The sequence below is a fragment of the Drosophila subobscura genome, chromosome A (assembly GCF_008121235.1).
Source record: "Drosophila subobscura isolate 14011-0131.10 chromosome A, UCBerk_Dsub_1.0, whole genome shotgun sequence".
NCBI classification, from domain to species: Eukaryota; Metazoa; Arthropoda; class Insecta; order Diptera; family Drosophilidae; genus Drosophila; species Drosophila subobscura.
In genome coordinates this window covers 10,870,207-10,880,962 of record NC_048530.1, presented here as the reverse complement: position 1 = coordinate 10,880,962, position 10,756 = coordinate 10,870,207, and the positions used below count along the sequence as shown (strand labels likewise).

Genomic DNA, 10,756 nt, shown 5'->3' with positions numbered 1-10,756 from the left:
TGAATTTACCTTTGGCGGGCTCTCTAGGTGCGCTCTCACACATCTGCCATCGATATATCGATCACCTATCGATATATCGCCAGCATGCACAGCCAACTTAAGTCCGATGCCGAAAATTTAAGTATTTTACGCGCAAAAATAAACAATATTGTTTTCCAAAGTGTTAATTAACTAATTGAGAGCTAAACATGTACCGTGCCATGCCCAGACGAACCAGCGAGTTTCGCGAGGATGCACACGAGGATGGGGAAAAGCGGCAGACCAGGTACGCAGGATTGCAAATTGAATTTTCGGTGTTTATCTCTTTTCTGATCCAATTTGGTTTCCCCGCGGCGCTCCTTGCAGGCTAGGCATGCGCAGCATGGCCACGCCCACACCCATGAAGAGCAGTAGCTTAGCCAAAAGGTAGGAAAAGAACATTCGGCCGTTGGATTAGTTTTAATTCTTACTTTTAAATATCCGTCAGGCCATCGAATGCACGCTTGGGCCAGCCATTGTGCCTGGAGCGAGATCGCGGCAGCCAGATGGGCCTGCCGCCGAACCGCACACCCATGAGCAGCCATCGCAAGGGCGCCGAGGTGCCGCATCACTCCAACAAGAAGTGGGTGGCAGAGAAGGCGCAACAGATTCAAGACTACCTGCACGCCATCCTACCCAGCCACGCCATACAGGGCATCACGGGGGACTTCTTCAATCGCGGCTCGGGCCTGCGCCAGATGACAACGAAGCAGTTTGTGGGCATAATTAACTTTTTCTTCCATCAAATCTCGAGGAATCGGGTGACGGTGGGCAGCAACCACGTGGAGGACATTATGAATACGCTGCAGAAGCTCAACTATCCGTATCAGGTGAACAAGTCATCGCTGATGACGCCCACCACACAGCACTCGTTCGGCCATGTCATCGTGATGCTGGACTTTCTGATGGACTTTGCCCCACAGCCGGAGGCCGAGGAGGAGGGCAGGGATTTCCCCTTTATGGAAACAGCCGATCAGCACAGCGCCTACCTGCACAGCATGGCCTGCGAGTCGTTGGCCATGTCCACCACTCAGACACCAGCCATCGTGCTGGACGAGGAGCTGATCGAGCTGCTGCTGGTGCAGTCCACGGCCTGCTTCTCCCTCTGGGACCAGGAAAACAGCGAGGAAGAGGCGCTGCTGCAGGCCCGCACCAGAGACAAGGTGATCAACAAGAAGTGCGACCTGGCCGACAGCAGGGCCTTGGACGCGGACATAGATGCCCTCAAAAAGAAGCTCAGCGACCTCGAGCTGGAGCTGGAGGAAGCGCTGCCCGGCGATGGCAAGAGGTTCAAGCAGCTGGAAAGTCTCAGCCGCGAGCAGAACCAGCTCGGGCAGCAGCTGCAGGCCATTCAGCAAGAGGATGCCATGAAGCGGAACTCCATACAGGAGCTGCGCTCCAGCGCCAAGCAAATGACAGCGGACATCAAGGCGCTGCGAAAGGAGCTGCGCCACACACAGCAGACAGTGTCCAGCCAGCGGTACACGGCGCAGCAGCTGAAGGATCTGCAAGTGCAGTGCACAGATCGCAGCAACGAGTCGAAGGTCTATGAGCGTCAGATAAAGGAGGTCACCGAGCGTGAGCTCAATCAGCAGGTCATGCTGTCACGCTCCAAACAAAAGCTCCTGGACAAGATTGAGCAGTTCAACTGCCATGCGCGGAACATCTGCATGGATTCGGTGATCTGCAAGGCCAGCGGCAAGGCCAAAATGGAGCTGACCCTGTCGCTGCAGCCCACCCACGAGGAGGTGCTGCATGGGCATCAGCGCCTGGCCAAACTGGCCGATCGCTTGCGTCTGTATCGCCAGCAGACCGCCGGCCGTTGCAAGCACGTGGAGGACCAGAAAGCCAATCTAATCCAGATCAAAGGCAAGCTGGACACGCAGCTGGCCAGCCTGGGCTCGGAGTTGCGCGCACAGAAGCAGTCAATGGCCCACATCGAGGCGAGCCACAAGAACAAGCTCGAAACTTTGGCCCACGACGAGCAGCAGCTGATCGACATGCAATACGAGCTGGCCACCCGGTTGGAGCAACTGCAGGCCGAGGAAGCCAAGCAGCACCTCCAGCTGAGCAGCGTGAAGCAGCAAAACGAGGATCTCATCACGGGCATCGAGTTGCGTCAGCAGCAGGCACATCAAGCGCGCAACAGCTACCTCGATAAATACGAGGAAACGCTGGCCGAAGCCGAGGAGGAGCTCAAGGCTGTGCAGCTGACCATCGCGGAGAACGAGAAGAAGTTGTCTGGAGCCAAGCAGCAGATAGGCAGCACCGAATTACCCTCCTTCGGGGTTGTTCTCCAAGCCATACAGAAGGACTAAACTATGAGGCATTCTCCATTTCATTTTTGTATGTTAATAAATTATTTTATAGCCTAGATAAATGGCTCTTGCTTGGACTTTGTGGATGCGTCTATCGATGCAGCCGTCTAGATTCTAGGGAAAGTAGAACCTAAAGAAAAGGGCTGGCTCGCGCCTAGCTGGGATTTTATTGGGTAAATCTTATTGGGCGATCTTCCTGCTGCTGCTCTGGCGGCTGCTTCTTGATCTCGAGCACAACAGCAGCCTTGTCCGCAGCTGCTTCGATTGTGCAAATTGAAATTGAAATTTAAGTGATTTTAATTTCACATTTTATGGGATTGCAGTTTTATTTGTTGGATAACATTTGTTGTTGGACTGAAGGCTGGCACTCGAACGCACTGGACATGCGGAGTTCCCATCCTTCATCATAAATACATTTGATTTTTCTTTGAGTTGCTTATTGCCACGCGGATGAAAGTTTCTCTATTTTTGGATTACAAATTGCACTTGGAACGGCTTAGCTTTAGCTTTAAATAGAATATAGTACATATACATACATACATTGTGTGTGTGTTGGTGTGTGAGTGGCGGGTGGGCAAGGGTATTACACATAAATATTAAATAAATATTATTATTTGGCCAATTTTAGGTGATCGAGAAAGAACAAAACAAAGGAAAAAACAATCGAGACACATTGAGAGTGAGACACAAAATTCGTTTCGCAATAAATTAATTAATAATTATCATTATGGGCTTAGTTAGGTGTTTTTGTTGTTGTTTATACAATGCAGCTTATCCTCTGCCGTAGCTCTGCCTGCGCCCTTACACAATGAACACATCCCCATTGTTGCGCTCTAGGGCGGAGGTTGCGGCTGAGGCTGCCACATCGGCGCCACAGCCTGGCCGCAGCGGCTGCTGCGCTATGCTCGCGTGTGGACTCTCTTCGGGTTTGTCGAGCAGCTCTGCCTCGCGACCAATCTCCACAATGCCCTGCTGCTGCTCCATGGAGACATTCCGTGACTCGTGCGCCTCCTCCAGGTCCGTGGTGTTGCTGTTGTTGCTGCTGTCCTGGCCAGCCAGGTGTATGCTCACGCCAGCCATATCCAAATCCTCGGCATCTTTGTGATTCTGGAATGTAACTGAGATCTCTTGGGCGGCAGCCACAACCACTGACGCTGACGCTGCTCCTGCTGCTGCTCCAACTTCGCCGTCGTCTCCGTCCTCAGAGCCTGCTCCTCCATTGCCTGGATTCGCTGGTGTTGTTGTTATCGCTGACCACCAGCTGGAGAAGGCGCCCTTGGCCTGCGAAATGGCACCGCCAACCGCTCGACTTGTGGTGTTTACGGCCTGATTGATCTTGCGTCCACTCTCGCTGTTCTGCATGGTCCTACGGGGATGGGGAGCGAGATTCATTATGGAACTAAGATCAAGCGGACTCTGCTACTTACTGTGCCAGCTTCAGTTTCATGTCCGTCACGGACAGGGTGCCAGCAAAGGGATGGCCAGCGGGCAGGGCTTCAAAAAATTCGGGTTCAGGTCGGACATCGAACCATTCCTGGTAGCATTGGGTGCGCTTAAAGGCGCCAATAAAGTGTGCATTGAAATGATCGTTGTCCTTGGGCGTGGAATCTAACAGGAGGGAGAGGGAAGCATTCACTAGAGGGTCCTGGAACAGGACCTGAGGCCTCCACTCACCTGGAGCCACTGCGGTGCGCAGTAGGGCCAGAATGTAGCCCTGGAACTGTTCCCTAATCCAATACTCGCTGCCCTCCGCATCCTCCTTGGGCGTTTGCACATGCTTCATTATGTAGTCCATGTAGCGCAAGTCCTCGGTGCTCAGCACCAATTGGCGACGCAACTCCGGATCGTGTGCATCCAGATTGGCCGCCTCAATGTCGACCAGAACGTCGGCCAGCTGCCGCTTCTGCTGGAACAGAACGTTCGAGGTGCCAATGACATAGGAGAGGACCATGGGATCACTAAGCAGATCCATGTAGGGCAGCGACAAGTACGGCAGACAGAGATTGCCGCTGGCAAAGATGCTTACAGGTGCACGATACTCATCCGGATTGACGGCGCACAAAGCGGCCAAGTTGGCTGCAAAGAGGATACAGAGGGAGACACATTGTACATGCGAAGCCAAAGGATGCTTTCGGGCACTTACAGGCTAGTGTATCCACGCTGGCCTCGCGAGTCAGCGAGCTGTTGCGTCCGTTCGAGTCCCGTGGCGATGAGGAGGATGCAAAATTCGAGTCCTGCGACTGGGAATTCGGTGTGGAGTGGGGCGAGGTGTCGCCGCTGCATTGGGAACCCGCCGAGGCAGCCGAAGAGACCAGAGCCAGATCCTCCGCCTCGCCCTCGGCCGCCGTGGCGCTTTCAGGCGTCAGTTTGGGCTCCTCCTGTGTGGTGCCCTCAGCCTCAGCGGCAACGGCAACGGCGACGGCAGCGGCAGCCAGAGCCTGCGCCTCGCGTTGCAGCGAGTCGGTAAAGTCTGGCATGGGCGAGAGCGGTCGCGAGGTGCGCACACAAGCCACCTCCTGGAAGCCCTTCTCCAGCAGACGCGGCACCAGCGAGGCCATGCCCAGGATGAGCACACACATGCCGCGCACCGGAGACCCAAAGCAGACAACGCGACGCTGCAGCAGCAGCAGCTTGAAGAGGATCAGTGTCTTGTGGCGCCAGTGTAGGACAATTTCGCGCAGCGACAGTCCCACATGGAAGTGGCGCAGCGGGCGATGTGACTCATCGTCCAGCAGGCAGGCATTCAGCTGCTGATACGCCTTCACCAGCAGATCCGTGCAGCTAAAGTCGCCCTGGTCGAAGAACGCGTCGGCTATCAGGGCCAGCTTGACCTCGATATAGCCATAGATGGGCTGGCGGGCCAATATGCAGACCGATTTCTGCACTGTGCTTCGTGTGACATCGGCTGTGCGGATTTTCAGCTTCTCCACGGGTATCTGGCGGTAGCAGGAGACGCCATAAATGCTGGCCGCCGGCTCAAACAGGCTGGGAAGATTAAAGAAGACCGTGTCCTCGAGGAAATTGTGCGAGCCGTCGGGCAGGGCCAGTGTGGGTAAGTACTTCCAGCCGGATGGGCACTCGTTGCGACCACTGGAGCCGGCTATCAGTGGCGGATGGGAGAACTCCACCTGGCATCCCAGCTTATGGTGGAAGCCCACCACCAGGATGTGCAGTATCGGCGGCTTGTTTTCCGGCTCCATGCTGATGCTTGCCATCACGGCGACACGCACACACACAACACACACACAAATGCGCTGCGCTGTGTCAGGCTCTGCTGCGGTTAAACAAATTCCCCGATTGACAAATCGAATAGGCGGTGGGCAATGATAAGCCTAGCGCAGTCAGGATTGCAAAATCCACATTAGCAGCCACTCCACTCACGCACAGCTACTCGGTACTCAGTTTCAAAGTGTATGGCAACCGCTGGAGCTATTTGCAATTGTCTTTCTTCTTTCTGCGCGCTAATTGTTATTGTTTTTGCTAAGTTTTTTGTTTAAAAAAATTTGCAGTGTGTTGGTGATGGGGTGACTAGCAGTGAGACTGCAGAATTATCGATAAGATATACCGACAGACCCTCGAAAATATACCCATCCATTTTCAAAAAATACTGCAAATATACCGTAAATCTTAAATCATTTTCCTCGACTTTGATCTTCTGTTTAATATTACCAGCTAGATGGGACTCTCAGCTTTAAAACTGTAATTTTACTCGAATCATCATTCAATTCTCCACAAGATTTGCATGCGATTTTCATGACTTATCTTTATTGGATTGATTGCAAAATAAGGTTGCTCAAGGCCCATACAAATTATGTTGCCAACGGTAAAGTGCGGAATTGGTGATGGAATTTAACGTATGTAAGTGGGGATGGAATAAAGACATTGCTGCGATGAAAATTCCCTTGCTGAGAGAGAGAAATATCCCTGAAGAGAGAGAGAGAGAAAAATTCCTACGGAGAAGAGAGAAAATTCGCAGGGCACATTTGAAAAACATGCGTATGGGAGTTTCGATACCCTATATTCTTCAACTATCACAACCATCACAGTTGCACGGGAAACCGCATGGGTTCTATCGATTTGCCCATATCGATATACCGGTTAGGGTTGATCGCATCACTTCTAGCAGTTGGCGCCAAACCACCAGAAACTTAAATATTTTGAAGTGAAAATCATATATTTTATTTACAAACACATAAATACATATGTGCTTAGGGGCGCAAATGTAGATTTAAATCCCCAAAAAGTCAACCATGCCAAAAATTACATGAAAAGTCAAAAAGAACAGAGATCCTTACAGTTTTGTATAGATTTATTAAAAGCCAACTAAGTTACCCAATTACCCAACATCCATATAGATACCTTTCTTCACTTCATTTGAAAAATTGATTTAAATAAGCAAAAGTTCACGTCTTAGTTAGTTGTTGGTATTTATATGGTCACGTTTTCTTTAACTATTATGAAAAATGAAAATCTCTCCAACATATTTCGAACAACCTTTTCCGAGTTTCGGCTCTCTCACATACGCCCTCTGTCGGAGAAAGTGGGTACGTATGGATGGGTTGGAATAACAAACAGCTCACTACGTTCCCCCTCGTTTCACTCTTATTGCTAAGGATTTAAAATAAATACGAAAGAAATTTAATTTTTATAACTGGGAAAAGTTACACTTAGTCTTTCCTATAGCAATAAATAAAATTGTAAAACAGATGGTCCCAGCCAATTTTGTACCCTTGCCTCGTAAAACACTTGTCTGTAAGGTGAAGTAAGGTCAGGTTAGATTTCTGCTTGAAAGCTGATGGGAATAACTGTTTATTTAATTTGTATTCTTCAACAATAATTGACAGTCTTCCATTTGCCATATTAATGCGGAAAAAACCTAACTGGAGAAGTCTATTTTCCTGTTTCTCTACTGGATAAATACATTTGAATGGCCGTTTTAAATTGTAAACAAATCGAAGCCTAAAAGAAATGATTCTGAAAATAAACGTGTAATATTATACATATAATGGACAGACCATTGGTCGTACCATATACAATTTCTGAGTTTGATTTCGTTCCTAAACGGTTTTGTATTTTCTGCCGTTTACTGTGGGGGTTTCTCTTATGTGTATTTTTCCTCTTGGATATTTCTGTGTTATTTCTCCTCTCCCCTTCTTTTCTTCTCATTTTTTTTGTTGCTTTCATTTTCATTTCATTTAATTTAGTTAAGACTTATTTTTAAATCGACTATCAAACGTATAGAATCTAAATTTGGACCACAGCGAGTTGTTTGTTCTTTACAAGATGTGTTTGCCTGGCCCGAGACCTGGAATGCTCTGAACCATTTCTATTAAATGAAAATTTAATGCATAATGCGATAGGTAACATACATATGTATGTATGTATGTATATTCTCGTACACAGTCACAAACATTCCATAGATTAAAAATGTTCTAAAAGACTTTGCATGCAGACTTTTAATTCAAGAATTTTAATGCAACAAATATAAGAAAATCGCTAGAATATGGTCTATTTTTTGGCAGTTCTTGTTTGCCAAATAATTTCGAGACTGTTGCCCAACTAATAACTATTTCTGTGATCCATTTGAAAGTATTGCAAATCTATTTTTTTCCAGATTTCCGGTATTGTTTATGTTATTCATGATCTATGGATATATTACCGACAGTTACCCGTAGACCTCGCCCCAGAAAGTTGGCCTATAGATAGATATACGCATACTTGTGAGATATTTAAACGAATACATGCACAGATGTGCACACAAATTATATATATGTACATTTGCATGTGTGTATGTATGTATATCTGCGGCAGACTTCGTGCATATGAGCGAAGGCTATAGACGAGAGCGCCCACACAAATGGCCAAAAATAGAACAACAAAAATCTGAAAACTGTGCTATTTGTTATTCCCTGATTCTGGCTGTTGATGCTGAAGATGATGCGAATTGAAATTCAGTTGAAGGCACACCCATACCATCTCCATATACATATCTGTGTGTATATCCGATATACACGGCATATATGTATCTGCATTTATGTACACGAATTGTACAGATTATTGAAAGAGTTGGCCCGATGTTTGCCATAAGTTTAAAGTTGTTTATCGAACTGAAAATGTTACGTGAACCCCAGCCAGATGGCAACCAGAGGCCGAATATCTTTGCTGGATATACTCACTCTTACCCGTGGCAGGCAGGCTTTAAGCTATCCAACAGCACCCGACTGTTCTTCCCACCTGCCCACCTGTGCCTCGTTGCAGCTCGGCATTTTGGCAATTTGGCAATTTGGCAAGCAGTGCATGATACCTAGGCCGTACCGGACGACCCATATCCCACCCATACAGTTACATATATCTACATAGATGTGTATACATATCTTATGTACCGTCGTGGTACATGTTTACGGCCAAGATGCAGATACAAAAATGTTCTAAATTTAAGAGACACACGGATACGTTTACCCCCACCAGACGAATCAAAACAAAAATCTTAACACCACAAACATATTGTACATTAACAGTGCGACTAGATCATTATTATTAGACAAGTCTGGGATCGGATTGGTTTTACAACACGTTCTATAGTATAATTATGTAATTTAACGTTAAGCCGTTCACTGAATTATTTCTCTTTACAAACATTCCCATTTATTAATGTTGTTGCACAAGAACCCTCTTAGTCCGTGGCCCAAAGGGCACTGAGAACGAAATTGCACTAGCCAATTCCGCATAGCATTTGTTTTTACCGGCACGACAAGGTTTTTCGAAGACCATCAGGGCACTCGTTCTGCAGCGATGGCATGGACGGACAGTACTAAACAATTGCAATTGAAATATTAATTTATTAATATTTTAGTCCTTCTTCTGATGATTTTTGGTTGTATTCTTACATGAGTCTTGCCTCTCAATCGTATTTAATCATACATCTATCATGTAATTTCTGGACTGTCTGCTGTTAGCATAAATATAAGTATTTCCGATCTTAGCTAAAACAATCATCTTATGTACAATTAAAAATTGCAACATCAGTGCACGCAGCCCTTTAAATGATCATAAGTTATAGAGTAAAGTGAAAGAGTACATGGGGTCAATATTGTATTCGTGGTCGGAGCAATGTGCCTAACGCACAGAAGAAACGTTTTCGACCCTATAAAGTATATGTGTACATTCTTGATCAGCTTCAATGGCCGAGTCGAAATAGCAATGTCTGTCCGTCCGTCTGTCCGTCCGTCTTGATGAGCGTCTAGTACTCAGAGACTAGAGCCAGAGCAACCAAATTTTGCATCCATGCTGCTGTGGCATCACACTAATATAAATGCATTTCAAAAACTCGTCCCGCAGCCTGTTACCTCCACAATTCATCCATCAATTCAGGTTTATTCCAATAATAGCATCTAGAAGGAGGATAAGAAAGGACCATTTTAAGAAAACTTTCTAGAAGAATATTCCATGCGCTAAGTACGAAATGAAAAGTCCGCATGGGGAATGCACATTTAACCAAAACCAAATTTCAAACCAAGGATTAATTAAATATTTGTATGCATGAACCAGCTAGCATGGGAGGGGAGCCAGCTAAATATCCTCAAAAATTCAGCATTGAACGTCCGTCTCTGAGAATCCGAGTCCCCTGAGGGTCATCCAAAACCCGTTGCGGCACCGGACAGCAATGGATGCTGTGGCTGCAAGTATTGGAATTAACTCTCAAGTTGTATCTCATATCTGGAAGAATCTCAAAATGCATACCAAACGTACATCTGTATGTACTTCCATCCAAAATGTGGTGAAAAAATGCACTTGGGGTCAGAAATCTAAACTATGTACACTATATGCAGACGAATCCAATGCCTTAATTGAGTGACTGTAAAGTAAGTTAGGGCATAGAGAACTATTTGGCGAAAGTATCCGTTGGATACTTGTAGAAAGAAAAAAAAAAAAAAAATAAAAGGAACAAAACAGAAGTAAAATAAAGAGAAATCAGAACAATGACGAATAGATTCAAGTGTTAGACGAATGGCAATGCGATGGGGGCCACCTAAGGCCGCGCGACGTCAGCACTGGGCCACATAAATAATTACATACTGTACACACATATACACAGGTACATTCATACATATATTGGCATCGTAGTGTGTGTGGTTACTCGGTACGAGAGTTGTAGGACGTGCACTCTGGGGCCGAAATGGGGTTCAAATGCTGCAACAATTCCCGTCGAGTGTGTCGCACCAACACACGCGAATATTGAATATTTTCGTGGATGGAAACTCTGGCTACACCTATGGTCCATGCCCATATAGTACATAGTCCACACATATGGATGTGCACCCACGAGTGTGTGTGTGCAGAGCTATATGCAAGTGAATGGCTCCGAAATTTATGTGCCACGATATTTGATTCCAAAAACAAATGTGTAAAGAGCCAGCGAG

At 46.9% G+C, this 10,756-nt stretch overlaps 2 protein-coding genes across 2 annotated transcripts; one reads left to right on the top strand and one right to left on the bottom strand.

Annotated features, from left to right (window-relative positions):
• Nucleotides 1–88: 88 nt before the first annotated feature.
• Nucleotides 89–2,359, top strand: LOC117903064 (kinetochore protein NDC80 homolog). Its single transcript, XM_034814817.1, has 3 exons — nucleotides 89–265; nucleotides 346–405; nucleotides 467–2,359. The coding sequence occupies exons 1-3, from the start codon at nucleotides 189–191 to the stop codon at nucleotides 2,334–2,336; spliced, it is 2,007 nt and encodes a 668-aa protein (XP_034670708.1). The 5' UTR covers nucleotides 89–188; the 3' UTR covers nucleotides 2,337–2,359.
• Nucleotides 2,360–2,704: 345 nt separating this feature from the next.
• On the bottom strand, nucleotides 2,705–5,578 carry LOC117903061 (late secretory pathway protein AVL9 homolog). The gene is made up of 4 exons (XM_034814811.1): nucleotides 4,480–5,578; nucleotides 4,011–4,412; nucleotides 3,764–3,944; nucleotides 2,705–3,702 (listed from the first exon to the last, which is right to left on the bottom strand). Exons 1-4 carry the CDS (start codon nucleotides 5,549–5,551, stop codon nucleotides 3,138–3,140), a joined length of 2,220 nt encoding a protein of 739 aa, XP_034670702.1. The 5' UTR covers nucleotides 5,552–5,578; the 3' UTR covers nucleotides 2,705–3,137.
• Nucleotides 5,579–10,756: the final 5,178 nt, after the last annotated feature.